This window comes from Penicillium lagena, assembly GCF_028827675.1.
Source record: "Penicillium lagena strain IBT 129212 chromosome Unknown utg000003l_segment0_segment0, whole genome shotgun sequence".
NCBI classification, from domain to species: domain Eukaryota; kingdom Fungi; phylum Ascomycota; class Eurotiomycetes; order Eurotiales; family Aspergillaceae; genus Penicillium; species Penicillium lagena.
The window spans coordinates 3111073-3138754 of NW_026623224.1; the positions used below are offsets into that span (position 1 = coordinate 3111073).

At 51.8% G+C, this 27682-nt stretch overlaps 11 protein-coding genes across 11 annotated transcripts; 8 read left to right on the forward strand and 3 right to left on the reverse strand.

Moving 5' to 3' along the window:
- Positions 1–71: 71 nt before the first annotated feature.
- N7510_006471 (SH3 domain protein) lies at positions 72–2906 on the reverse strand (the record flags this gene model as incomplete). Its single annotated transcript, XM_056978397.1, has 2 exons — positions 72–2759; positions 2850–2906. The coding sequence occupies 2 exons, from the start codon at positions 2904–2906 to the stop codon at positions 72–74; spliced, it is 2745 nt and encodes a 914-aa protein (XP_056834429.1).
- A 2071-nt stretch (positions 2907–4977) lies between these two features.
- Positions 4978–5481, reverse strand: N7510_006472 (uncharacterized protein; the record flags this gene model as incomplete). The annotated part of the gene is made up of 1 exon (XM_056978398.1): positions 4978–5481. One exon carries the CDS (start codon positions 5479–5481, stop codon positions 4978–4980), a length of 504 nt encoding a protein of 167 aa, XP_056834430.1.
- A 2547-nt stretch (positions 5482–8028) lies between these two features.
- N7510_006473 (uncharacterized protein) lies at positions 8029–8358 on the forward strand (the record flags this gene model as incomplete). Its single annotated transcript, XM_056978399.1, has 1 exon — positions 8029–8358. One exon carries the CDS (start codon positions 8029–8031, stop codon positions 8356–8358), a length of 330 nt encoding a protein of 109 aa, XP_056834431.1.
- Positions 8359–9438: 1080 nt separating this feature from the next.
- Positions 9439–11580, forward strand: N7510_006474 (protein phosphatase regulator GAC1; the record flags this gene model as incomplete). Its single annotated transcript, XM_056978400.1, has 1 exon — positions 9439–11580. One exon carries the CDS (start codon positions 9439–9441, stop codon positions 11578–11580), a length of 2142 nt encoding a protein of 713 aa, XP_056834432.1.
- A 1245-nt stretch (positions 11581–12825) lies between these two features.
- Positions 12826–13387, forward strand: N7510_006475 (histone H4; the record flags this gene model as incomplete). The annotated part of the gene is made up of 2 exons (XM_056978401.1): positions 12826–12851; positions 13086–13387. Exons 1-2 carry the CDS (start codon positions 12842–12844, stop codon positions 13385–13387), a joined length of 312 nt encoding a protein of 103 aa, XP_056834433.1. The 5' UTR covers positions 12826–12841.
- Positions 13388–13920: 533 nt separating this feature from the next.
- N7510_006476 (putative mitochondrial carrier protein) lies at positions 13921–15488 on the forward strand (the record flags this gene model as incomplete). The annotated part of the gene is made up of 2 exons (XM_056978402.1): positions 13921–13956; positions 14025–15488. 2 exons carry the CDS (start codon positions 13921–13923, stop codon positions 15486–15488), a joined length of 1500 nt encoding a protein of 499 aa, XP_056834434.1.
- An 893-nt stretch (positions 15489–16381) lies between these two features.
- Positions 16382–17826, forward strand: N7510_006477 (uncharacterized protein; the record flags this gene model as incomplete). Its single annotated transcript, XM_056978403.1, has 3 exons — positions 16382–16551; positions 16606–17483; positions 17531–17826. 3 exons carry the CDS (start codon positions 16382–16384, stop codon positions 17824–17826), a joined length of 1344 nt encoding a protein of 447 aa, XP_056834435.1.
- A 109-nt stretch (positions 17827–17935) lies between these two features.
- Positions 17936–18670, reverse strand: N7510_006478 (EXPERA domain-containing protein; the record flags this gene model as incomplete). The annotated part of the gene is made up of 1 exon (XM_056978404.1): positions 17936–18670. The coding sequence occupies one exon, from the start codon at positions 18668–18670 to the stop codon at positions 17936–17938; it is 735 nt and encodes a 244-aa protein (XP_056834436.1).
- Positions 18671–19483: 813 nt separating this feature from the next.
- Positions 19484–22892, forward strand: N7510_006479 (uncharacterized protein; the record flags this gene model as incomplete). The annotated part of the gene is made up of 6 exons (XM_056978405.1): positions 19484–19911; positions 19959–20682; positions 20735–20947; positions 20996–21356; positions 21412–22773; positions 22837–22892. 6 exons carry the CDS (start codon positions 19484–19486, stop codon positions 22890–22892), a joined length of 3144 nt encoding a protein of 1047 aa, XP_056834437.1.
- A 273-nt stretch (positions 22893–23165) lies between these two features.
- Positions 23166–25245, forward strand: N7510_006480 (glycoside hydrolase family 2 protein; the record flags this gene model as incomplete). Its single annotated transcript, XM_056978406.1, has 3 exons — positions 23166–24556; positions 24609–25019; positions 25074–25245. 3 exons carry the CDS (start codon positions 23166–23168, stop codon positions 25243–25245), a joined length of 1974 nt encoding a protein of 657 aa, XP_056834438.1.
- A 673-nt stretch (positions 25246–25918) lies between these two features.
- N7510_006481 (uncharacterized protein) lies at positions 25919–26458 on the forward strand (the record flags this gene model as incomplete). The annotated part of the gene is made up of 2 exons (XM_056978407.1): positions 25919–26130; positions 26194–26458. 2 exons carry the CDS (start codon positions 25919–25921, stop codon positions 26456–26458), a joined length of 477 nt encoding a protein of 158 aa, XP_056834439.1.
- Positions 26459–27682: the final 1224 nt, after the last annotated feature.

The window sequence follows — 27682 nt, forward strand, 5'->3', positions numbered from 1 at the left end:
AAGGCCTTGAAATCATTCATCTACCCACTAGAGGTCCTTAGTCGGAAGAAAATAGCCTGTCTGTCTCATTCTTACACCACCTCGCTGACAACAGTAACATGAGCCCCCGGAAACAGGCCCGTGCGGCCGGCATAGCAGCCCCAGAACCAGTCGTCGTTGATGTTCTCTGCTTCAGTAATCTCCGCGCCACGCGGGAAAGTCAATTCATCCTCAACCTCGTCCTCCGGATACCACGACCAGAGGGCGTGAACGACGAGACCAACGCCGCCATCAGGAGGGAAACGGCGGAAGGAAGGGGCTTGTTGAGGGACAGGGCTGCCAGTACTTGAGGGATCAGAGGTGGCAGTGTTGTTGTTAGAGGCCAAAGCACCGCGGAGACGTGAAGCTTTCTTCCGTCGATCGGAACCGTCTTTCCAACTCCAGTCACCCTTGCCCAGTTCGGGAGATGTTGGGGCGGGTGACGAGGTCGAGGATGCGACGTGCTCATCTTTGAGGGCACGGCCGCCCACCAAGTCGTGCACGACCACGCGTCGCTGCCCAGACTGGTGATCCTCGAATCCGACAATGATCATTCGGTGACCCGCTAGGCAGCGGCGCCAGCCATTGTGGCCATTTTCTTTGGTAATTTTAGAAGTAGCCACCAGCTTGAGGTAACAGTTCGTGCACACGTCGTAATCTCCGCCATTGCATTCCAGGCAATGGAACCGAGTCACCGAGGCAGGGATTGGATAAGTGCAGATGTCGCAGTTGGTAGAAAATGAAAGGATCTTGTAGCTCTCGGGTTCGGGCTGGCAGGTTGGACCGGCTGTCATAGCATCGGCCGGAGTCGAAGGAGCTGATGAGGACGTGCTGGCTGTGATGCGCCGGATCGGCAGCAGGGCATGAGTACAGCATCGCCCTTGGTTGACACATCGGTTGCAGAACCCCCAGTCTCCTTGGTTACACTGACTGCACTTCCAGAAACAGTCGTTGGCTACTGACTGACAGATGTCACAGAAGAGACCGGTTATTCGGCGATTAGCTGGGTTATCATTTGTAACCCGCCTGTTGTCAATGATTGTCCGATACGCAGATTCTGCGGGTCGAGTATATTTCACCGAGACAAGAATATGGCCTGTCTCCTTCGTCTGTGCTGGTTGCCGATTTGACGATGCAAGGATTTGTTCGAAGGTCTCTTGTGCAGATGCACCAAAGCCATTCCAGCGAAGACAGCCTCGTCCTGCTCGATAGCACCGCAGACAGATGTGATAGTTACCGTCTTTGCACTGAGGGCATCTTTTGTGCAGATTGTATTGGATATTTTGCTTTCCACAGCACTCGCAAGAGATACTTGGTTCGATGAAGTGAGCGCCCGGAGATGGAGGGACATTGGATCGTGATGAAGATGGTCGGGATCTACCAGATCGGAGAGAAAGATCGCCCCTGGTTGGAACAAGTGGCGATGACAGAGGATGAGTAGCTTGATCGGTCGGAGTGGAGCCGTGAGATGCCTCTAGTCGGGGAGAGGAGACTGAGGAAGGGGAGTTGGTCATCGTTTGGCTGCTAACCTGTCTCGAAGAGCTCCGCTCTCGCCCGCCTCCCATCCAAACATCGGAGATGTTCTGATCCGGCTCAGTTGCTCGTCGTAACCTTGTAGATGAGGCGTGCAGTCTCGGTCGTCCTGCTTGGGAGGCTCGAGAACGCTCTGAGGTCATGTCACTAGACGATCTTGCCGCAGGGCGCAACATGTCATCCGACGCCGAAGCCTGACTCAATGTAAGCGGCGATGTGTGCTGACGTTCACTAGTTTGGTCGGAGTTGCGTCGTTGATGTGTGTTGCTTGGGCGAGACTGGTCCAAAAGATGGGGTCTGGATACAGGTGGCCGCCTTTCATCCTGTTCCCGAGAGGTTGGAGCTGGCTCTGAAGATCTTTGGGCGGACTGGGATCTGGTCTGGGTTCGTGAGGTGACATCGGGCGAATGTCTTCGTGGATTGCTTTGCCGAGAGTTAGATCGCTGCATATGTCTCCGACGATAGGCATCTGCAATGCGTTCACTGAGTTCTTCCTCCTGCGCGGGTCCCAGGTTATCCAGATCAATGTCATCGAGCAATCCTTCCTCTATGATTTGCCGAAGAATTTCTTCTTCCATCGTCTCTGCCTCAGAAGACAAGCTCAACAATGACCGCAAGCTCGACTGGTGTTCGATACGCCGAGTGCGATCTCCATCACGACCTGGACGTGACCCGAGTCGTTGTGTACGCTGTTCCGCAGAAGTCTCATCTTGTCGGCGTCGAGTGCGACCCTCAGCTGCGTGCCGCCCTGAGTCGTTTCTTGGTTCATGGTTCCGTGAGGGGTCTGCCCGGCGGTTTTCGCGTCTCGCCTGTGCTCTACTCTCTCGTAAACTTAGTTCCCGAACTTCCTCCAGCAGCCTGTCATCGTCGTAGTTGTCCTCTTCAGCGCTCTCGTCGTGCGGGGGATCCGGTGGGAACACCGAGTCGCTCGGTTTGTATCGCTTCGCAATCTCATCCTTCTCGGCCGCAGATTTGACGCGATCTGGATGAGCCGCCAAGACCATGTCCACCAGAGTGGTCACGGTAGCATTTGGTCGGGTGCCGCGCACATCGGCCCGACAGGAGGGGCAGGTGAATCGGGCAGACGAAGACGTGGAGGGCCGGCGACGCGATCCCTGGGCCGTGAACCATTCTTTCACACACGAGCCGCAAAATGTGTGTAGGCAGTCGAGGAGGGTTAACGGCTGGTAGAGGAGCTCGGTACAGATCTGGCAAAGACACAGACGTCAGTCATGGCGGGGGGCGCAAGGAGGGAGAATGGAAGAATTTTGGAAGAGCTGGAAAGGAATGACACATACCGAGCATACCAGCTCCTTCTCCAGGTCAGCCAGACCTGGGCTGGCCAGTTGCGCCATGAACAGGAATAAGTTGGACAACGGTGGACCAACAGTAAACAGAGGAACCAAGGAACGCACGATCGTGGAAGGAGAGAAAGTGGCTGACTGTCGGGTGGAGCCCGATCTTATCTTGTTCATACTCTCTCTGACTACATCTACTGAGAGTAACGACACACTTTTGCATTGTAGATGTTCCGCTTATACTCGGGTGCAACTCAACTGAGCTGAAAGAAGATGCTAATGAATATTCATACGACTTGCCGGGGACTGAGGGGATACCAAGTCCAAGCATTGATGTATTGATCTAAATATATATTGCTCACGCTCGGCAGGATCAGCTGCCATTTACTGAGACAGGACGTGCCTTTCTCCTTTTTCAGATGATTGAAAGGCCGGGTAAAATTTGATACTGAGCTCTCTTACCCCGATGCGAGACTAGCCTGGTTTCTGAACCAAATTCCAGGTACCCTGTTTGCACCAACACTTCTGAATGGAACGAGACCAAAGGGGCTACAGAGCTAGCGCTGCCGGCCTTCACAGGTCACGGATGGGAGAAACGGGCGCGGACATCTTCCGGCGTAAGATTTTATATCCAGATACTAAGTCGCTGCCATCGGTGCGTCCGCGCGGTCATGGAGATATGGAATACAGCGGTTAGGGAACCTGCTGAGATTATAAAAAGGTTGAACAGCCCTGCATTCATCGCCAGCACTTATGATATACATATGCACCGACTGTTAGCCGTCAAAGATGTTTATCATAGCAGACAACCGCCGAAAGTCGCGAGGCCAAAATTAGAACGACCGCGAACCAATTCACCAGCGCGGCGATCGAGATCGCTCAGAACATCATATTGAGGCGATCGATTATAAGGACAAAGAGCATCGCGACAGCTCAACAGATGAGAAGAGCATTCGCTCAGATGAATGCACTATGACCCCATTCGAAGCTCACTTCGATGAGCTACTCGAATTCAAGACCGTTAGCGCGACCCGTGTATCGATAAACAGAACGGAGTGATGTCAGGAGTGATGAAGTTTCTCCCGATTGTTCCGTTGTGAAGTTAAAACAGTGTACCAAAAGGTAAGAAGTATGTAACTCATGATAAGCCAGAAGCACTCAGAAGAATGCAGATGCGTAGCAAAGAATACATTGCATCGCACAGCACGGAGGAGGCCCACATCCTACTTCTTAGCAGACTTTGAGATTGGCAGATAACTGATGACCAGATCAAGAAGTTGAAGAGCTCCGAATTCGCAGAAATGTGGAAAAAATGCAGGCTGGAGAACGGGCCGACCAAGTTTCAGCCTCCAAAAATCCAGAGGAAACTGCGGACAGACTCATATGGCAGAGTAAATGCCGGAATCTCTAGATAAGTGAAGCAGGAATACTAGGTGAGAAATCCAGAAGTGTTCAATTACTCTCACATGTGCAATTGCTCTTGAAGCCAACCATCTCTACAGTACATCTCCACTCATACAAACCCCCAATCTTCTTCACGCTCAGCCTAAAAATTCCAAACTAGGATAATCCTAATGCTAGATCAGCGGTGGCAAGCAATGCAGACAGGGCACACAGTTCAATGGTCTGATCGCGCACGCCCCATGCAACATTTCACATGAAGAAAAGCCAGCATACACCGCAGTTTGTTCGTTGGCATGTCGACCTCGACGAGGACTCGGCATGATTGCCCTACGCACACGAAGCAAAACAGAGTTTCGCCTCTGCTTTTCGCCTTCGTAATCACCCCTTCGCTGTGGTGGCGGCGTGGCGGTTTTGCGTATCATGCCAGCGCCCTGAGCTTAGCGGTGAGCATTGGGTGGATGGTCTCATCTTGCACGGTCCTGGCTCTGTCATTAGTTGAAACCACGGCCCCCCTTTTCCATGTGCATTTCTCTGCATTTCTCCTCGGATGCATGATTAGAGTAAGGCAGTAGTAATAGTGCAGATTGGCGCTTATGGGCAGATCATGTGCACATATCTTGCTTGATGCGGATGGTCCCACTGTCCCAGTCCTTGCCCTGTGGTCATTCCGCACGGAACCCCCGGCACGCGAGATGTAGCCGGACCTGAAATATCTCCCGAACGCTCATCGAGTATGATGGTCTGCCGCTGTAACGGCGCATGTTTTCCCTCCTGTCCTGCCCTTCGCGGATGTGGCTGACGCTGGGCATAGAGAAGAGGGCGGGGAAGTCTGATGAGAAGCGAGACCGTTGCCGAGCAAACAGAGGCAAGGGGGTGAGGGAGGAGTGAAAGTGAAGGCATTGGTGAGATAGAGCAGAGTTTCGCTCGGACATTGCGGTTGAGCTGGCAAGACCTGGCCAGCCCCCTGCGATGCACCCCGCAAATTTTCTTTTTTCGTAAGCGAATTCACTGCATGCGAGGATAGAGCGCAAATGAGGGGACTCAGATTGACCTGTAGGCAGTGATCGCCATGGCTGTGTCCGCAGGCATCCTCGAGTCTAATGCTCGGTCTGCCCTGATCCACACCACAGAGCAGAACCTCTAGTGATTTGCGGGTAAGAGATCCCCGAAGCGAACCTTTGGGTTTGGGATATAGTGGCGATGCAATTGACATTGGCAAAGCTGACATTGTGCCCTGGATCAGCATGGCCGAGGGCTAGATGGCGCCAATTTCCACAACAACCGCCATGGTCCAAGACACGGCGTCATCACAGCGCCGTTGGCATGAAGAACCAGGGGGCCTGATTTGTCCTGCTCGTGTTATCGTGGGGGAGGGGGAGGTCAAGGGGAGGACAGACCGTCAGCCTGGGTGGGTAACGCCTTACCCGGTCGTGCTGGTCTAGAGGCTTGGACCGTGATAATGACGGGCCAGTAAGAAAGAGTCGGACTAATAATTCCGTCCTGGGGTGCAGCAAGTAGTTGACACCATTTGTCTCGAGTTCCTGGCTGGATTGTCTTTTGCTCCCGACACAGTCCCTTTCCACGTCGGTCCGTGGTTGGTCGATCCGAGCGCCTCAACCTTGATGGGCGGGGATGTATGCTCCATGGCGGGGTTGTGTTTGCGATTAGACAATTCTCACCAAGCCCCTGAAACGCCAACAGCATCCCCATCCCGAGATACAGTCATGCCATGCACTGACCTCCTGCTGCACTATTCACAGCACGATGGCCCCACCAAGCCACCGGGCGCCAACATGAAGGAGCCAGTTAGGGCTTCGGGATCGAGCGCACTGACTACCGTGAGCAAGTCTAGGCTGTTGTCGATTATTCTGGTGGGGCTACCGGGTGCATGTTCCATTGTCTGTGCTATAGTTAGTTGAGGTGGGCGTTAACTCACTCCTGACAATTCTGTATAGTGCCAGATGATCCGCAGCATGCGTTTGAGGTTGCCATTGCTGCATCCCTGACCAAAATACCCCCTGTCGTTATCGACGCGAAATCAAGGCAGCTGCACGTTGGTCATGTGGATGACAGGGATTCTTCGGGCTAGGGTCAGATCAAGAGATGGAGACTGTTTCCATGTCTGACTCAAGAGCCCCCAACAGATCCTTTTGTGGCAAGCTCTCACTATAGAGGACACAAGATGACGTCCCATGGGCTACACCGACATTCTCGCGTGGTATTTGCAAGCTTACGACTTTATTATCTCAATTGCCAAACAGCTGTCGACCCCGCGGGGAGAAATCCCCAGCCTATAGACCAGGAGCCGCACGCCGTCAGCCCACCGGGCATCAATGGGGTCGGTGGGGATGGGATGTACGTGCATCCTGAGATGGCGTGCATTCCAACGAGGATCCACGCGGAACGAAATGTTTGGAGCACGCCATCATTCGAGGGAGGGTGGAAATAGAGACACGCAATGAGCTACGTACTATTGCTGCTGCAAAGGGAGCTTGAAGGTGAGCTCTGTCTTCCAAGGTTCAGCCACAGTAACGCCGTCGAGCGGGCGCGTCTGGTTTATCATTCGTAGGGGAATAGGAAGCAAAGGTCCAAGGCCGAACCTTGATCATCTAATTCATAGCCTGACCGCTCAGGCGTCAGACCATCTAGACCCTCCATACTCTAGGAAAAATTAACTCTCAGACAACCTTTGCTGGTGCGATCTCGAATAAGATCTTTCGGCAGTAGTCGACATTGGACGAAACTCTGAGAAAGGGCAACTAGCCACCGGGCGTTATCGCCTCCTGCAGAAGCTGCAGATGGCGGCAAACCTTCTGCTCACCGGGAGATTCAGATTGGCAGGTTGGATACGGTCTTATCGTCCATGTACCGGGTACATCTGGGGGTGGATCGACCTTCGCACGGGGTTCAATTGGGAGGGGGGGGGGGGGATTTCTGCTTGACAGGCAAAGGAAAATTTCTGTTTTGCGGGAGCGATCAACATCCCATGGATCCTCCAGCCTTGTTCTGCGGAGAGGCTGATCAGGGCGGACGGGCCAAGTGAGTCTCGACTCGCTAGCCGAGTGAACGGGCTCGGCTTTGCTCAGACGGGCGTCCCGACAGCAACCCATGGCAAAGCCCTATCTCGGTGCCAAAAAATGTTGTTACATAAAGTAAATCAATTTTAAACGACCAGCTCAAGCCACAAGATAGCCGCCGCCGTTGTGACTGTTGAGTGGCGAGAAATCAAAGAAAACTCTGCCACTCTACAGATGGCCCGGGCGCCAGGGCGAAGAATGGACCAAATTTAAAATTTTCTTTCTTTATGCATTCACAGTGAGACACAGCGCCTCCGAAGGTTGGATGGACCGGGATGGGGGCTGCGAATAAAGTCGTAAAACAAGAATACCAGCACGTTCAAGCGAGTCCGACCGATGTAACAGGTGGGTTCCACCGATTTGAACTGTCTGTCAGTCAACCAAGTTTTCTTCCAGTCCTCTCAGGGGGACCGGTACTCTATGACCCGACCATGTAGATCGACAACAACAGAATGTCGAATAGCAGTGTCGCTGCCACTGTCGACATCGATAGAGCAGGCTAGGCCACCGCCAAGCGGCGCGAAACCAAGGAAGTGGGCTCTGCGCGGTCAGTCCATGCGTCTTGACGTCAGTCATCGCGCGTGGCAGTATACCGCATATCACCACGCCCGCGATAGAGATAAATAGAGAGATGCTCGAGGAGTGAATGGAATTGAAGATGTCTCCTTTCCGATAGTTCTTGTCATTTGATTATTGGGATGATCCTTCTCCTGGACGACTGTGCTCGTCTCTTGCAAGAGCAGGCCCGTTCTATCTTTCAGGCTCACCGGTGGAGCGACTACTATGGAGACTGTAGCGCGCCACACCCACCTACTCCGGAGTACAGACGTCCTACTACAGTAGTTTCGCAATTGATCCCAGGCGCAGCATGCACGTCACAGAGCAATGCCACCTGGGCAAGGGTCAGACAGAATAATTTCCGGAGACCTGTTAGGCATTTGGATGTGGACGTAGCGGAGATAGTAGCAATGTTTCACCGCACCTTGAGGCCCGGTGTGGGTGTTAATGCCCAGGTTGTCGAAGTATGAATCGAAGGTTTCTGATGATTATTATTTCCCCCTCGGGTTGCACGGCAACTAAAGCATCAAGTGGAAGAGGGTTAAAAAAAAAAAAAAAAAAAAAAAGAGGGAGCATAGTTAACTAGCAGCCAGTGTGTCCGGTGCGTGGTCGATCCAATTGGTTATCTTGGTTCCAGGCAAATCGGGGCCACGGGCCTCGCCGCTAAGGATTGGTTGGGGCTTTGATAAGGATGGCGAGAATTAAGCAGACTGGGGGGAAAAGAGAGGCGAATAGACTACCCAGTACTCAGTGTAGCACGATTAAATAGCATTTTTCACAAACAGGAAGGTGGCTTGCGCAGGCGTAATAGCCCCAACGAAGGGATGGGACGGAGAAATCGGATGTTGTCAGTACAGTTGACCCACTCTGCTGGTGATATACGAGCGGAGTCGCTAGGGTGCTAGTCTAGATGCAGGCTTTTCACTCTGGTACGTACCAAGTACTTACATATCATTCCCCCATCCCATCGCCATCTTGCTTGCTCTTCCACCCACTCGCGCCGCCTCCCCAGGCAGCTTATCAACATCCATCCAAGCACGACATGTTCTTTTAATCTTTCTTCCCTTTACCCCGCCACATCCTCGTGCTTCCTTTCTCTCTTTCATCTCTACCCTTTCTTCGCTTCGTGCTTGTCTTTTTTCTTCCTTATCTTCCTCTTTACTCACCTCCATGTTCTTCTAAATCCATCCAGGTAGGCGATCGCTCCCTCTCTCCAATTCAATTGTCCTGTCCTCCTGCCCTCTCGCACCGCAGGCAATCCATCCATTGCCTTCGAGTGTCACTGTGTTGTGAGACCTCTCGTTATCTTGCCTACCACTGGCCCGCACTTGCCATCGCCGTCCCACCATCTGCTGCACCCATCCTGTGCCCCCAAGTGCTTTCTCTCCAGCCGGGATTGGGATGCTTTGCCTCTGTTCCGATCGTCGCCACCCCATCATTTACTTTTTTTACTGACGGTCACGCCTTCCTTCTTCAGGAACAACTCTGTGATCTATCAAGCTCCAGAGAAAAAGACTTCCTTCTTGTGTTGAAACACGCAAGTCGGCCGGATGCCATACACCGCGCCGTTGAAGTCGTTGCTCTCCGCGCAGCACATTGAATTCAGTGATCCCACTCCCGAGGCCCGTCCCGAACGACCTCGTCACAACTCCCGCTCCTACTCTTCCACCTCCTACGTGCGCCGACACCGCAGGAGTCCTTCGATCTGCAAACCCACCGCGCAGTCTTCGTCTGAGCCCGTCTCGCGCTCGTCTCCCTCTATTGACCCCCATGCCAGTTTGAGACAGTCCCCGCCGCCGTTGAACAATGCCGTCATTCCACCCGGGGCGGTGATCTCCCCACCAGAATCTGCTCTGAATTCGAGTGACGACGAGTCGCCGTATTCGGGTGGAGAGGGGATCTCCCTCGAAGATTTGGAGGCGGCCGTCCGGTCCATCGAGCAGAGGAGAGAATCGTCCCCAGAAAGAAGCATGGGGCCGGCGGAGCAGACCGGCACCGAGGCTCGTTCCTCGTCGAGTCTGCCCTTATCCAGAGAAGCCCGCAAGATCGCTCACTCGCGGTCATCGACCGAAAACTCGATTATCTTGAAACGGGAGGAGGCCCTGACAAGCTCTCCCGAGGACAGTGATGTGGAATTCGAGGCCAAACCGCCAATGGTTCGCAAGAAGTCGGGTGAACTGGTTCGTCCGGCACTGCGGCCTCCGTCGGCTCGCCGGCGCCCCTCCAGCATGCCGGGGACCCCGGTCTATTCAAAAGCTGTCCACTTTGACGCTCAGCTGGAACACATCCGCCACTTCCTGCAGCTGGACAAGCCCTTGGCTGTCAGTGCAGAGACCTCACCGGTAGAAAGCCATGATAATGAGGGCGAGTTCCCTTTTGGTTGCCAGGCGGAGTCTCGTACGACGTCCTGGGAATGGGATATTCGACTCTGCAACTTCCCCACGGATGTGTCTTTGAGTCAGACTAGACCCGTTCGCCTCGAGCGGTTGTTCTTGTCATCCGATAAGAACGTCCTGATCGGTACGGTTGCCGTGTCCAACCTCGCCTTCCATAAACAGGTCGCCGCCCGCTTCACATTTGATTACTGGAGGACGGTGTCGGAAGTGAGTGCGTCGTTTTGCCACGATATTCGCCGCAAGCATGCCCACGACGGGTACGACCGCTTCACCTTTGAAATCAAGCTCAACGACCAGACCAATCTAGAGTGCAAGACCATGTTTGTGTGCATTCGGTACAGTGTGAATGGCCAAGAGTTCTGGGATAACAACAATTCCATGAACTACCAGGTCGATTTCCTCAAGACGCCCAAGACGACCCCGTCTAAACCGTCCAATGGACCTCGTCCATCTCTTCCTCGCAGTCGCAGTTTCACCGGCTCCCACAGTTCTCGCCCACGCTCGATGCCCCCATCATTCGACGATTTTCCAGAGATCTCCAAGAACGTGGCATTCTCCAATCCCTTCTCGGCTACCGGCGGCGCGCCGTTGACTCGGAAGGCCTCTGACGATATCGACACCGTTGCTCCCCCGAAACCTCGCGAAAAGCATCACCCCCGAGCGTTTGGCACCCGGTATGATTTTGGGGCCTCATTGTCTGCTGCCATGCGGACCAAAACCCCCTTAGATCGGACCACTTTGGCGGCGCGCGCGAAGTCTGGACAGACGGCCGATGAGAACTCAGATAGGAAAAGCCCAGACATTGCCCTGGGCATGGCTTCTCCAGTGAGCGACGACATCTGCGATGGAGCTCGTGTGGGAGATATGAAACCGTCCTCATTGGTGTCTAGCAAGCCTCGTCTCGAGTCCTCCGTGTATAGAGAGCTGGTCGATCGGTACTGCTTCGTGAGTATCCTGTCTCCTTCCACCCCGGTCATACTCAAACTAACCCTCTGGCAGTATGGTTCTTCGCAAGGCGTAAATCAGAAGCCGCCGGCTCCAGTCTCGACTGCGACGGCGAATGATACAGAGCATGCGAAACATTCTCCTCCACCCGCGGGGTATGCTTCCTCGCCGCCTCTGTCTCCTCGCTCCCTTCCAGCTGAAACACCTCGTGAAGCACGCCCGGTATCTACTTCGCTGAGCCCGCACACCTCCCCGCGCACCTCACAGTCTCCCAAGTCGTTCCGCTACCCCTACCATCATCAGAACGGCTTCATGAATGACCCTCCGTCGTCACCGGTTATTAGAGGGTGAGTAACATAGATTGTGATATGACCACCACCTCCGGAGTCCGGCAATCATCCTTTTCCATTTCCTCCTTGACCATGTGTCGTTGACTTTGCGTTGAAGGGGATCGGGTCTTCCTGTTTTTCTGGAGATGGATCATCGCTCGAACGATTTTTTTTCCGTCGCCCCTATCCCAAGTGCTGCCAACCCGCCGTGTGTTGGGGTTTGGTGAAAATTTTCCGTCAGTAGGGTCTTGCTGGCCAGTCGCTGCAGACGTTGAGCACGATCATCCCTTTTGCGATGCACAATAAACCGCGAGGGCATCTGTTCATGCTGCATGGCTGGCTGGGGGTGTCCCTATTTGCCATGTCGAGAGAAATTATCGATGTGACGGGTTAATTGTTTGTGGTCATGGTTACGTTTTTCCTTTTTCCCTTTTCCTTTTTGTTTTTCCTCATTACGCTTGATGACGCTACGAGAGTTTGCTTTGATGCTTGCTCTCCCACGCCCAACCCACACCACTCCCGAGGCATTTTCGATTCTGCATCTGTCCGACCCGGCCAGAATATTAATTTTTTTATCGCGAAAAGTTGTTGTAGTCTGTCCGCTGCCTCTTGTCTTTTTTCTTCCCGATGCATCCTCTGCGTTGGACATTTTCTTGTTGAATGCATGGAGTCTGGTGTTTTGCTTTGTTTCCCCCCCTTTTCGGTCCACTAGTGTGGAGACAGGGATGAGGATGATACATGATCTGCTAGCTGATTGACATGAGAGAAATGAATGCACATGAGATGTTGCAGAGTATGTAACCATCCTGCCTAAGATGTAATGGCCTCGACCAAGTATGTAATCCCGCTCAGTCCCCACCCATTCCTCTCCGTGGCTATCTTATCTTATCGTCACATGACCACCTACCCGCTCCATTGTTTCCTGCGCCGCACCAATTCCCGGCCCTGCCTACACACACTTTCAAGCTGCTGCTTCCCGATCCTTTTTTCTGCCTGCCCGCCCGCCCAATCACCGCCGCATTGCAGAATGGCCATTCCCTTCCCTCCCCCCATTACATAATCCTGGCCCAAATCACTTGCTGACTTGTTAGTTATTTAATCGCCCGCCCTCGCCCTTGACTAATTCCCTCTTTCCCTTTTTCTTTTCCTCTTCTTCTTCTCTTCCCCATCCCGACACGCTCAACCTCATCAACCCGACGCGTCGCTTTCCATCAACCACCCACCGCCACCCACCTTTTCCATCTTAATTTTTCAATTTTTCGTTACTTTCACCACCTGTCAACATGTCTGGACGTAAGTTATCATTTATTTTTCGCCTGATTCATCGTCGCGCGTCGTGTTGTTGTCCATAACCATGATGCCCCTGGGGGCACGTGATTCATGCCTGAGGCCTCCAATTCATTCCCCCCATTCCTTCCCCCCGGTCCGCATCTGTTCATGGGCCTCGCAACATCTCATCTTCTCTTCTCATCTTCTCTCCCTGTCTTTGTCTCTCCTCTCGCATCCCACTAACGTCGTCATCTATAGGTGGTAAGGGCGGCAAGGGTCTCGGCAAGGGCGGCGCCAAGCGTCACCGCAAGATCTTGCGGGACAACATCCAGGGTATCACCAAGCCCGCCATCCGCCGTCTGGCTCGCCGTGGCGGTGTCAAGCGTATCTCCGCCATGATCTACGAGGAGACTCGCGGTGTGCTCAAGTCTTTCCTTGAGTCCGTCATCCGTGACGCCGTCACCTACACCGAGCACGCTAAGCGCAAGACCGTCACCTCGCTGGATGTCGTTTACGCGCTCAAGCGCCAGGGCCGTACCCTCTACGGTTTCGGCGGTTAATTGCCTTCCTTCCTTTTCTGGGGGAGGGCTGGAGCATTCCCTATCTACCATCTATATCTTCGTCTCTTGTTGTTGACATCTTGGGTTAGATGGATGCTCCCTTAATGCGCGATGCTCTTATGGTTCTTTATCTCCTTTTGGTTATGGTTTTTCTATTGCCCGGATTACATGGGCTACGGGGTTTGTTTTAGGAGGAATGGTCCCCCTGAGGATCTGGTGCGTTCTTTTTGTTCGGATGGGATATGCAATGGGTTTGCCTTTCATGGTAGCTAGTCGCCGAGTAGCCTAGGCGCTTCCTGCAGCCAAATCTAGCGATTGCCACCAGTACGTGGATTGCGACCGTAGACTCGATGTAGATACGGATGGACGAAGGCTTTCACGAGTAAGGTTGCGCACGGGCCCCACATGATGTAATGCCTCGGTCCTCTCTCTCCGCCATTCGATTCATTCCTGCTTCTCCTACTCTCTCATATCTCCCTCCCTTTTGTCATTCCATTTATCTCAGTTGAGGACAGGAGAGGAGATTCATAGCCATGGCTGAATACAAGCTCTCCTACGAGTCCCACCTGGTTCGTCCCTCCCCCATCCCTTCTTCAACGCGCCTATCTAATCTGACCTCTTATCTGCTGGCATCCAGGACGCCTTCCATCCTTCCTACCGCTACGACCAGCGCCATCCCAGCGAGGACTGGAAGGCAGCCGCTCTGCGCGGTCCTGCGCTACCTGTGCTCGGAAACGCAGTAGCCGGGGCCGTGGGTGCGGCTGTATCCAATGTTATTGTCTACCCCCTCAGCGTTGTCGTCGCTCGCCTTCAGACCCAGAAGAGGAAAGCCGAAAAGGGTTCGGAAGATGACGAGGAGGAAGAGTACGCCAGTCTCCTCGATGCCCTTCGAAAGGTCTATAACCAGCACGGTATCGCTGGGTTGTATCCGGGTTTGGCGCAGGATACGTGCAAGACGATCGCGGACCAGTTTCTCTTTTTCCTGGCATACAACACTATCCGTCAGAGGAGGATAGTGGCCCGCGTGGGACCCGCCCGGGCGGCGAAGAGCAAGAATATCATGCTCCCGGTGCTGGATGAGCTCGTTATCGGGATTCTAGCTGGGTCGTTCTCGAAATTGTTCACTACACCGCTATCAAACATCGTCACTCGCAAGCAGACTTCGGCGGCCCGCAAGGAGGCGAAGGGCGGCAAAGACCTGTCGACTGGTGACATTGCTGCCCAGATTCGGAAGGAAAAGGGCTTGCAGGGTTTCTGGTCGGGTTACTCGGCGACGCTAATCCTGACGCTCAATCCATCTATCACGTTCTTGCTGAACGAAATTCTAAAATACACGCTGCTCCCACGATCGAAACGCGATCATCCTTCTGCTTCAGTGACTTTTCTTCTGGCCGCCATCAGCAAAGTCGCCGCCTCATCTATCACCTATCCCTTCTCTCTCGCAAAAACTAGGGCCCAAACAATGAGTCCCGGCTCGCAAACTCAAACGTCATCGACTCCAAAGCAGCTCCACCAGCGCCTTTGTGCGGCTCTGACTCCGCAGATCTTGTCAACTGTATTTACAATCGCCCGCACGGAAGGCCTACCAGCCCTCTACGCAGGCCTTCAAGGCGAAGCCCTGAAAGGCTTTTTCTCACATGGTTTCACCATGCTCGCAAAGGATGCAGTGTATGCCTCCATCGTCAAGAGCTACTACATTCTCCTTATTTTGCTGCGCCGATACCCCTCTCCCGAAGAACTGCTTGAACGCGCTCGGGAGCAGGCAGAGGAATACGCTGAGATTATGCGTGAGGAGGCAAAGGATTTGGCAGAGAGAGCAAAGGACGGCGCTGGGGATGCGTTGAGCATGCATTCAGGTGCGGTCACTGTTGATATGACTTCGGATGCAGGCGCTGCTGCTGTCGCCGCTGAGGCTGCCAGTAGACAAGGTGCCAGTGGGGGTGTCGATGCCTCATCCGGCTTGAAGGTGCCACCTATGCCCGATGGCGCGGTGAATGCCACTGCTGAGCTGGTTGGGGACTATGTTGAAGAGGAGGCGGCGGAGTGGAAGAGCTTTTATCATTGGTTCTGGGATAAAGATCGGAGGCTGGGTAAGGCGTGATGCGTGTCGATATCCTCATATATACTGCATGACTCTTGATGTCCTTTGTGCGCTACCGGCCTGTCGAGGACCGAGCTAATAGGTAGTATTTCAACCATTGTATAGTTATTCCAATATCTGTTCCCAGATATAAATATATCTAATTATGTGTACATATGTCTCAAGCTTATGATGAATTTGGACTTGTATCTCTTGATTCTCATGATGGGTTTTCAAGCTCGAAGAACGGGTTGGTGACGTGGTGTCACCGTGAAGCAATCGGCAATGGATAGAAGTCCTCGTCCTAGCCTAGGGCGTAGTCGATTTCTTATTCATCAACCCTCGGTCTACAGGCACCATACCTAGTCAACATGGCCATGCACATTTCCGTCATTTTCTTGACCATGAAGAACTTTCAGATTATGCAAAATTTATACATTGGTCTACTTGTCATGGCCTACTTCTGGTCACACTATTTATTGTCCGTATCGAACCATGAAGCTATGATAGGACTGCATACCACGAGAACTCATTATCAGCTGGTTGATGTACACGTATCTCAAAGACTCGAGAAAATACCCAAGACCCTTGATAAATTCGATGTATGTTCGGCTAGACCTTAACGTAACCTCGGCTCGGCGACGATCCAACTTAGCCTAAAGAAGCATGGAACAAATTGACGGAATAATTCCCGAAGCAGGCTCACTTGCTCATTAATAATCTCCCTTTACAACGCCCTGAACCCCGCTCTGCTCTGGATGAATAATTTCAGGTCTTGAGGTGTTACTGTAGCTTCTTGCCCGATGGCGTCTAGATTTGATAATATGGGCTAATTGCGTGATTGATCCTGAACACCTCGCAGTTTCAACACTTTCTCTGGTCCGGATACTTTTCCTTCACAGAGCGGGAAAGTTATGTCAAACCCAACAAATAATGAAGCAGACGAGGCTGTTGCGACTGTCGCAAAGAATGATGTCTCGGCCGATGAGAAGAATTCCCCGCCTGCTGCTGCGCCGGTCAAAGAAGGCGGCATTCGAGGCTGGCTGCAAGTGATCGGTGCATTTTTCATCTTTTTCAATATTTGGTAAGAGAAGAACCATGTCCAGCAAAGGCTTGAAACTGACTATTCCATGCACAGGGGCGTGGCTTTTGCTTTTGGATCCTTTCAAAGCTTCTACGCTCTGACCTATCTCGTGTCCTCTGGCTCCTCAGCCATATCATGGATAGGCACCGTCCAGTCCTTCCTACTCATCGTTGGCGGAATTGTATCCGGCCCCCTCTTCGACCTGGGCTACTATCGCGCCATGATCTTCGTCGGCACGACCCTGTCTATTGTGGGGGTTATGATGCTCAGTCTCGCGGATGCATACTACCAAATCTTTTTGAGTCAGGGTATCTGTATGGGTCTGGGGTTCGGGCTGTTGTATATCCCCAGCCTTGCACTGGTTAGTCGGGCCTTTGTGCGCAAACGCGCTGTTGCACTCGGCGTCTCGACGAGCGGTGCTCCGACCGGAGGCATTATCTATACCATACTGTTCGAACAGCTTCTACCCCGTATCCAGTTTGCGTGGACGGTGCGGGTTATTGGCTTTGTTATGCTCACCCTGTTTGTTACGGCGGCATTTCTGCTGCTCTGGAAGAGTCCTAACACACAAAGACCTGCAGCTACTCCGGGGCGCACTCGAAGATTATTTGATCTGCGTGCTTTTGGAGATGGGCCCTTCTGGAGCTATACCATTGCAAATTTCTGCCTTTTTCTGGGATACATGACCCCGTTCTACTATATCCCGACCTATGCGGAGACTAAGCTCGGTACCACACGGTCACTGGGCCTCTATATTCTTATTATCTCGCAGGCTTCTTCGATCATTGGTCGCGTGGTCACTACCACCGTTGCACATCACTTTGGATCTATGATCCCATGGGTCTTCTGCGGGTTGCTTTCGGGAGTTCTGTGTCTGTCTTGGATCAGTGCACACAGTGTAGTGCGTTTTATCCTGTATTCGGCGTTTTATGGTAGGTCGTCCTATTTTCTCCTGGTTCTTCTGGCTGATTGTATTCAGGAGGTGTATCCGGTGCTCTGATCCCTCTTCCACCCAGCGTCTTCCCCCATGTATGTCCCGACCCATCAGCCCTGGGAACATGGCTGGGTATGGCGCAAGGTATCAGCGGGTTTGCGACTCTCATTGGTGCGCCCGTGGCGGGCGCATTGGCTTCCATTGGATCACGAGGCAACGCCGATCTGAACTTCGTGAACATCCAACTCTTCGGTGGAATTGCGATGATATCCGGAGCGTTCCAATTAATGGGGCTGTGGTTCCTGCTGTACAAGAAGAGAGATAAAAAGGGCCTGTTCTGAAATAGATGCATGCATTAGGTGTTATGTCCATTATCCAAAAAGAATTCCAATCGCATCTAGATATCCACTTCATATGAACCGGGGATCATATCTTCGTCCCGCTGTACTTTTACTGCTTCTTGCGGCTGGAGCCTGCCTCGGCCGCAACAAATGCCCCGCGAAGCTCCTTAGCCGCCTCCCACAGAACCCAAATAGGGATAAACACCCAGAGGGTGTTGAAGAAGACTAGATAGAGCCACAGGTAGACCGGATCCTCCGTGGCAAGCTGTGAGCTGCCAGTCAGCCACTCGGGCGCAAAAGTCATGAAGCCACCGTAGAGTTCCGCAGTCGCGAGCGCCGAAGCGACCAGCCACAGCGAACCTTTGGCGGCACCGCGAGCCGGCGCGCTGATGCTAGGGTTGGACGAACGGTACAGCAGATAGCAGGTGTACAATGCGGCCGGACCGCCCAGGAAGACGGTCAGCAGTTCCAATGAGACAACGGTGAGGTCGGCGCCGGCCCAGCGACGGTCAGCCTTGGCATATTCCTGCCACATGCGCGCACTGGGCCCGGAGCCGTACGCGGGGCCGTAAATGCGGTCTGCACGGTTGAGGAAGAAAGGCTCCGTGTTGTGGATCCCCGCGATGGTCGCGTAGCTGAAGAAACACTCGTAGAGGAAGCTACCTTCGATAAACAAGTGGGTGAGCGCGTCGTAGGCGTGCCAGAAGAACAGAATGCGGTCGCGTGTCCGATGCGCCGGGATAAAGGTCTTGCTGAGCAGGTATGCAATGGGCATGAACGAGAGCGCAAAAGCGATGCAGAGCACCGTGGGGGTGTCGAGCGTGAAGGAGTCTGTCGCGGACATTGTGGATTAGGGGATGAACTCGTCACTCCTGGAGGGAGGAAAGATTAAGTCGATGATTCAAGTAACACAGTAAGATCCAAGCTCCCGAGTCAAAATATGGAGGAGGAAAGGATCGTTCTCATGAAGGATCAGGGGATCGATCCAATCGGTTGCCTTAGGCATCAGTGGACCATCGGGGGGCACGTTCGGGCAAACCAACAACAAAGAATCCTTCTGGAACCATCACTCGCTTCTAAAGTCCCCATATTATTTTTCGCTGTTGGTCCTCCGACTCTCTTTGTTTCGCCCTGGGGCCGGTGCAGTTGGTGGCGCACAGGACCGAAGATAATCACTGGCCGAGTCGTCCGCCCGCTGACCAGGATCGGAGCCGTGGCCCCTTAGCGGCTCAATGATCCACCACCATGACTGGCTAATGTCCCCCAATATCGCGAATAATAGGTACAACAGTGCCCCGCTTTCACGCATGATTTAGTGGCAATTGTACGGGTTGCAACCCCCCGGCCGGGCCTTGCTTTGTCTTCGGGGACTCATGATACTCTCCGCGCTTTTCCTTTTGATCATCCTGTCTGCCGGCTTTGAGGATGTGTTCTTGCTCCAGACTTCGACATACTGGCGTGTGAGACGACGAATATCTGCATAGATTCACTTGCCCCTGGATTCTGTGTTCGTTCGTGCTGGTTGCAGCTGAAGTGTCGCTCTGGGGTAAACAGGCACCGATCTGCTTCGAGAGTGTTGCGACCAGCCTGCAGTTGCGCAACACTGGATCAATCTCAGAAGACCTTCGTTGGCTGTGAAGATCGGCAGATGCAAAGCATGGCCTCCGGTTTTGGGATTGTGGAAATCACGGGCCTCACAAAGCTGACGTGGGAGCTATACAGCCAGTGTCGCCTCGTCTCCCAAAAAAATGCCCCCGATGAATTCCAAAACCTAGTGACCGGACTGGGATCTCTGCAGGGCACTCTGCGCGCGCTTGGCGACGATGTCCACTCCAATATATTCTTCTTCGCGAAAATGAACGACGCCCGAAAACGTACCCTGGAGCAATGCTTGGAGGTGTGCTCCACAACTCTGCAGCAGCTGAAAGAAATTCTAGCCCAATATCGCTCGTGGGGAATTGGCGATGGATCACAGTTTTGGCAGAGAGTCCCGTGGGTGACCCAGTGTTCCCAAATCGAAGAGATAAGGTCCACGATTATGCTGCAAACTTATAACTTGACAATTTGCATGAGTGACATCGAAGAGTAAGTATGTTGCCTCGATATAAAAATGCGCATGCTGATCATCTCAGTGATTCCTTGACTCATTCGGAACGGTCAACGCTTCAGACGATGGACGAAGATGAGCTAGCGGTGTTACCTGCCGAGCTTCCAGCCGGTCCAGATGTGGAACTCAAACCATCACCCTTGAGTCCTCGCAATGCATTTTCAGGAGACTATGAGAAAGGGAGCAGGGCCGAATTTCGCGAAACCCCTATCAGCATATCTGGTCCACACGCTCCCAGGTTCTCTGCCAGTGGCCCGAGGGACATATCAATATCTTCAGATTCGGTTACATCCGGATCTGATGCATCGCTGTATAGTGGGACTGCTCCTACATCACCGCGGTCTTTGAACACCACGCGCTCCGTGACCAGCAGCATGATGAATGCATTCTGCGTCCATCCCGGAGAACGCTGCGACATACCAGATGGCCCATTCGATGGTCGAACTGTGGACGTGGGGGTTTGGGGATCTACTTTCGAAAAACAGAGCATGGCCCGCCCCAGTCAGTCCTCAAATACTGAAATTCAACGCAATGTCATGGATGCGGTCACCAATGCAATGCAGGAGCTGCGCCAGGTTCAATTATCAGATCAGCTTTCACCGCCCATCCGGTATGAGGTGCCGGACAAACTTCATAAGCCGGATCGCGAGGTTCTTGTGAGATTCGAAAACTCAGCCAATGGTGAGCTTAAAATCAGAAACCTAGACACTCAAGATTGGCTCCGCATTGCAACATGGTGGCTATTAAAGGTAAATGAGATCTCGCTGCTACGTGTTATATACAGCTAATCAGTTGTATCAGGCGCGTGCGACTCTAATCAACTGCAACAGGCACGTCTTTGTTAGTGCTCGAGGGAGTACAAGCCCATCCACGGATTCAAAGACTACCAGCCATCAGGCATATGCGGACCTTCTGAAGGCATCTTATATCTTGTACGATGTTGTGTTAAAGGATGAGGACTCGTCAGCTCTTCTAACCGACGAGAACCGGAAATCTGTCGTAGAACTTTCCGAAGTATGTAGCTCAAGTCTTTCTTGTGCGACTATATTAACATCATGACAGGGTATCAATGAAGAGCTATCTCAATATACATCAATTGATATCCCGGAAACATCCGATCTCTGCTCACAGAACCTGGAAATTTGGGAGCCTTTGCAACCAGAAGAAGCTGCAGAGAAGGGGAATGGTTTCTCCTTCAGGCGAGAGAATGCCCGCTGGATAACTGTTGATAAGGATGATGCTGGTGAGGAAGACGAAAGAGTCCTCTTCCGCACCTTTGTCAACGCCGGAATTGGCAGCAAGAAATTCCGCATGCGAACTAAAGGCGCCCCATACATGCTACTTCTGATAACCAAATACGGCGAAAGTGAACCGAAGGTCATTATGTGCAACCAGACTGGCAAGTTGTGTCTTCAGCGAGATTGTAAGTTGCAGGATTGTGTATTCGAGTTTGATAATGACACTAACTTGACTCTAAGTCTTGCCGAATGACTTACCGCCGCTTATTGCGCTGTCTAATCAAGCCATGACTGGGTTTCCGGGAGTGCGAATTTCAGAACCCTTTCCATTCAAATTCAACAACACGAGTGTTTCCATTTCATTCCAATTCGAGACTGACCTTAGCCAGTTCGTCAAAATTCCCAAGTCCTACTTCGAAGCAGTGCGTCAGAGAGAACCGATTGATTCGAATAAATTTAACGAGAGCATTATCTTCAAAACCTCGGTGGAGACCTTCGAACAGCTGAAGACGCCACACATGAAGTCTATGAATCCGTCCATTATATGGAAATCATGCGAGATTCGCATTCTGGAGCGGTCATATGGCGATGTCTGGCGGTCTACTCGGAGACTGGTAATCAGCTCCTCAGCTGCAGAGCAAAATCCCGGATGCATGGAGTTCTTCATGCCCCTGAGTCGTGTCCAAGTTTGCCGCGAGGATGTATCACGGCAAGTTCTGTTGAGATGGTCGGATACCTGCCAGGAACGATTAGACAAAACCGATGGAAGTTACAACACCTTGTATTCGTACGTGTATGATGCCGATACGCCGAATATTGGAGTCGGTTTGCGCTTCCGCACACAGCAAAGTGCGGAAGACTTTGAAAAGGCTATACTATATATGAATTTCCCCACAGACTTTGCTTGGTCTCAGCCCAGCAGCTCCGGCTGTATCTACGACGTCGTCGATACTGGAAAGGAGCACAAAAAATACAAAGCCGTGGCATTGTTTCAAACCAAGTTTTCGTGGCGATACTCGGAATTCTACTTTGTCTACCGTGACACAGACTACGCTTATGAACATGCCTCTCTCACTGTGCGGTTCCCACGCATCTCCTACGCGGATTACATCTCTACGCATGTTGACCGGCTCTACCATGCCGATAGTCCAGTGAGCTTCTCTCATTGTGAAAGAAAGACCGGCAAAATTGTCATCGAATTCGACAACCAGCCCGTATCGCGTTCGTTCCTCAGTGCCCTTTCTCCGTTTTATGATCTGCTCTTCTCTCGTCATGCGCTATCAATATCCACCAAGCACAAATCCCTCTTTGGATCGAAGAAGTCTAGCAAGGGCGGTGCTGAAGTTCAGGTTTGGCGTCGGGGAAATTCGATCCAACTCGCTGCACGTTGGGATGGCAGTGTCCAGGACAATTGGCTTACCGCTTCTGTCTCATCTACCAGTTCTGATTCCTCCAAAGAGAGCACGCGGGTCAATTTCCCGCGCTTGCCATTCTTCCGTGGAGTCTCACTTGACATGACAAACATTATGGCTCGCGGCCCTAGGTCGACAACTGATGGTCAACGGGAGGGCCCTATATCTATCTTGTTTCAGAATACTAGAGGTGAGTTGTGCTTTTATCGTGGACACGTTCGACATTCGATTAGCTGCTAACAATTCGCGCCAGATCGCCAAGAGTTCCTCGATGCCTTGAAGGGGAACCACTTCGCTTCATTTGTATAGTTCGCCCTTGTAGATTAACTTGCAGCATTCAGCTCTGCATCAACTCGTTTTTTTTTTAGAAATACCCAGTGATTTTATATAAATTTGAAAGATCTTTGCCAATATAAATCGTTGTCTTAACTGAAATATCAACCATTGCGACCAACGGCGATCACCTCATGCGAACCCCACGTCGGAGGTGGGGCATGACGTCGCCGTGAGCGGAAGTCGAAACTACTCCCTCTCCTCTTTGACACCCTTTACCTTTCACATTGGACCTTTCACTTTCAAAATATGGCCACATCAGATTATCCTCGCCCTGACTTTGCCCGTCCTTCTCTTAATTGGAGTTCTCTGGATGGGGCATGGGATTTTATCTTTGACGACTCCGACGTGGGGCTGTCGCAATCATGGGAGCAGAAGGGGATCCCAGGCCCCAAACGGAGCATCCAAGTCCCGTACGCATTTCAGTATCCCGCGTCGGGCATTGGTGTCCACGAAGCCCACGAGATACTGTGGTATGAGCGCAATATCGATGACATTCGTACCGCAGACGAAATCGCCAAAGGCAACCGCCTACTCGTGCGGTTCGGCGCAGTGGACTACGACTGCACCATTTGGGCGGATGGCCGCTTAGTCGGCGGCCACCAAGGAGGCCACGTTCCCTTCGATGTTGATGTCTCAGATGCTTTTGATTCGAATACCAAGACGGCCCGTCTGACTCTGCGCGTTCGGGATTCACCCTGGGACTTGGGCCAGCCCCGTGGAAAGCAGTACTGGAAACCTGTTCCCGAGAGTATTTTCTATACTCCGACTAGCGGCATCTGGCTGTCTGTCTGGCTGGAGAGTGTGCCTGCCATGCGACTCTCTTGTGGTAGTGGTGGCACTGTTCTCCGCTCGGATGATATCGAGCATGGAAAGCTGCATGCCCGCGTTGCTGTGGCAGGACGCCTAGTTGGCGCGAAATGTAGCGTCGAAATTGAATCTAGGCTTGCCAGCCATTCCGTTAGCAAGGCTGTGAACGACCTTCCAAAAGACAAAGGGTTCGCAAATCTTGAAGTTGACATGAAAGTGCCAAACCAGAAGGAACTGTTGTCTCAGGCTCCCTTTAACGTTGAAGGGGCTTGGCACGATGGTGTAGCACTATGGGCACCAGAGCACCCTATTCTATATGACCTGATTCTGCGCCTGTACGATGCTTCTGGAAAGTTGGTGGATGAAGTCCACACCACGACAGGCATGCGGAACATCTCATGGCAGAACGGTGATGGAACATTCCGACTGAACGGCAAGCCTATTTTCCAAATGCTATTCCTGGATCAGGGCTACTGGGATCATACTGGTATGACACCTCCCTCCGGACAGGCATTAAAAGACGACATTGTGATGTCCCAGAAAATGGGTTTCAACGGATGCCGCAAACACCAGAAGATCGAAGACCCTAGGTTTTATTACTGGGCCGATCGCCTAGGCTTTTTGGTCTGGGGCGAGATTGCCAATGCCTACGAGTTCAACCATGAGTATGTTGAGAGATTCAACAGCGAATGGACGGAGATCGTGAAAAGGGATATCAACCATCCGTCTATCGTCACCTGGACTCCTGTCAACGAGAGCTGGGCCTATACATCACTCAAGGACAACATTGAACAGCGGAATCATATTCGACAGCTGTACTACCTGACAAAGTATGTATTGGGGATATCGTTTCGGTTAATATACGCTAACGCCAATGAATAGGACACTGGACCCTAGCCGACCAATTAATGACAACTGCGGTTGGGAGCATGTCCTGACCGATCTGACGACCTATCATGACTACAGCGATTCAGCAGAGCTTGCTGCGACATGCTCCAAGATGGAAGGTGGAATACTAGGCCCGAAATCCAATCGCGACATGTTCAGCAAGCCAATTTCGGGCCCAGACTCCAATATTTTAGATCCGGGTGCACAACACAGGCAGGGTGCTCCAGTGATCTGCTCCGAATTTGGTGGTGTGAATATCGCCCCCACTAAGGGAGGCGCAGCTGGTGAGAGGGACTGGGGATATACGACCGCCAGTGATCCAGATGACTTTCTCGTCCGCTTTGAAAAGTTGGTCATGGCTGTAGTCAAAGGAGGCCACACTTGTGGCTTGGTTTATACTCAACTGTAAGACCATTTGTTTTGTCCCTCTATCCTTGCATGACTAACACATATTCCTAGAGCGGATATCGAACAAGAGGTCAACGGCTTGTACTCGATAGATCGGAAGGAAAAGGTCCCCGCAGCCAAAGTGAAGGCCATTATGGATGCGGCTCAAGTCTATTACCACACCAATGTGGCATCGAGGCATTCAAAAGGGCTGAAGTTCCTGCGGCACTTTAAGCGAGGCTAAAGGATGGTCTTTAGATCTAGATAAAATTGAGTCTATATCCTTCGACATTGCTTCTAGTTGATGGAACACTGTAGGCCACTAACGTATTTCACAAGCAAGTGGGTCAAACCAAAACACCATACCTAAGCTACCTGTGAAAGCAAACTACATTCGTCTACATTTAACGAAGGATTTGAATCAGAGAGTCACCATGTCTCACTCTTAAGCCACATCTAAAAATATTTTAGTGGCTAAACGCCTAGGCGCTTCAATTGGCTAAGGCGATCAGCGACCCTAATCGCTTTTGGGGAGATAGCTGAGTCCGAGCCAGTAAGAGCACTCTCCAGCCCCCACGAAGAGGTGCCTAAATTTGGATTAGCTTGATTTGGATCCCATCCTGACTGTTGGCCATAAGCTGTGTCGGCCTCGAAGGATCTAAGATACCCTAGTTGCATTACCGATGTAACTCGGCTCTTTGAGTCAGTGACCATAGCATCATCCTTTTTTAGAACTTGCGTACAAATGTGTAGAACGCCTAAGACGATGGAAAAGCCATAAAAGGGGAGGGGAATGCCCTCGAGAATGAGTATCATCAACAACCTCAACATCCCCTTCAGTCATCTCAGATCCTCGTCTCAATACAAATATAATAATTACTCGCTCAAGTTCAACTACAATAATATTACTATTCAAAATGAAGTTCACCACCATCTCTACTATCTGCCTGGCCGCCGGCACCACCTTCGCCGCTCCTACCGCTTCCAGCGGCGAGGAGAGCACTACTCTCCAGCCGATCTACATCGATAGCTGGACCGCCGCGTTGTACTCGGAGTTCAATCGGGGCACGATGATGTTCAACATGGGCGACCCCAACAAGAATGTTAAGACTAACTGCAGTGTTATCTGGTAAGTGCTTTCTTTTTCTCTCTATACATGCAAAGAAACACAGGTACTAACATTGATCTGCAGGGAACGCGGGTTGCCCGTACCCCATAACACGATGGTCAAGTGCGACAACAAAGCCTACGAGTTCGGTTTCCCTAAAGGCATCGACTCTATCGATGAATTCACTCTCAAGGTGGCTCGCACTAACGGTGCCTGGAGCGGACACTATGCAGCTAACTCGCAGAACAAGAATTGGAATTGCAACGAGTATGCTCATGGTGCGTTTAAGGAGAAGTGTGAATTGATTGGTACTTTGAATATGGAAGTGAATCACCCGAAATCATCCTGATCTCCCCGTGATTTAAGAATGGGTTCCTTTATTTCTTTGCATTCATTCATATCCGAGGAACACACATATGGAAGTTGGATATAGACTACGCTCCCTTTTCTTCTATGTATTGGCAAAAGTACGCTTGTTTCTTATATGAGCTTTGCAACGAATAGACTGGGAGAGAGCATTCATAGATCTCTAGTCTTAGTAAATCTATTGTTAACCAACATTCTAGAGTACTTACCTGGCCTGATCAATGTCGGACCGACAATGTCACTAACGACGCAAAAGTCCATCGTAGAAGATAGCCGCATGGATGCGATTTGCGACATACGCAATAGGAAAAGTAACGATCTCGATTCATACGCGTCGATTGTCTCAACACGGAACTGCGTAGGAAGAGAGACGATGACATCCTTGCACTCTTCAAGTACCTCGGCGGGCGAGCCAGCGATCGAAAGTGCTGCCAGTATTGCGCATCAGTCTTGGCCTTCTAGCTTTGTATGGAGTTTCTTCATAGTGGCCAGAATATCTTCCGCGCGAGGAGGGTTGTCTTCTTCTTCCAGCTAGCAGTGTCTGACGTATTTCACTTCTTGGTTGCACGGAACATTTGCAATATTGATGTGGATCTAATTTTGTCCCTAAACACCCGAATTGGCAGGATTGCCGAGGAATAAAGCGAAGATAAAAATACGACTCTTGATACTCACCCCACACTCTCCGCAATCGGTAAATTTACAATAATGGCCGAGGTAGCGACCAATGAAACGATTCTCTCAGTCGCAGATCTTGAAAGAGCGGTTCCGATAGTACTCCCGTGTGCCATGAAGGGTGAGTTACAGATTATTTGGCAATGTCTTCTTCTCATGATTCAGAGGGTAGCATGGACGCATCAGGCAAGCTTGGAAGCGGGTGGGATTGGAAAAGCAGCCCTGAAAAGAAGCAATCTGGAACTGGTTGTTTCTAGATTCAGCAGAATTCGACCGATAAAATACAACCGCCTATCTCATTTTCTATTCCCGAGCAAGAATAGCTGTCAATTTTAACGCATCCTCTCTGCGCTCCAACTGCTGCATATCGTCGTCTCTAAATTCTATCGATCCATCCAGGAGCGAGGGGGAGGCTACCAGAGGCATGATTTGCCGCTAGTTCTCGCTTCAACGCCTCGGATAGACGAAGCAGACGCTGATCAGTGGAGATCAGGGTCCACCTACCAGGGGCCAAAATTTCGTAATCATACGA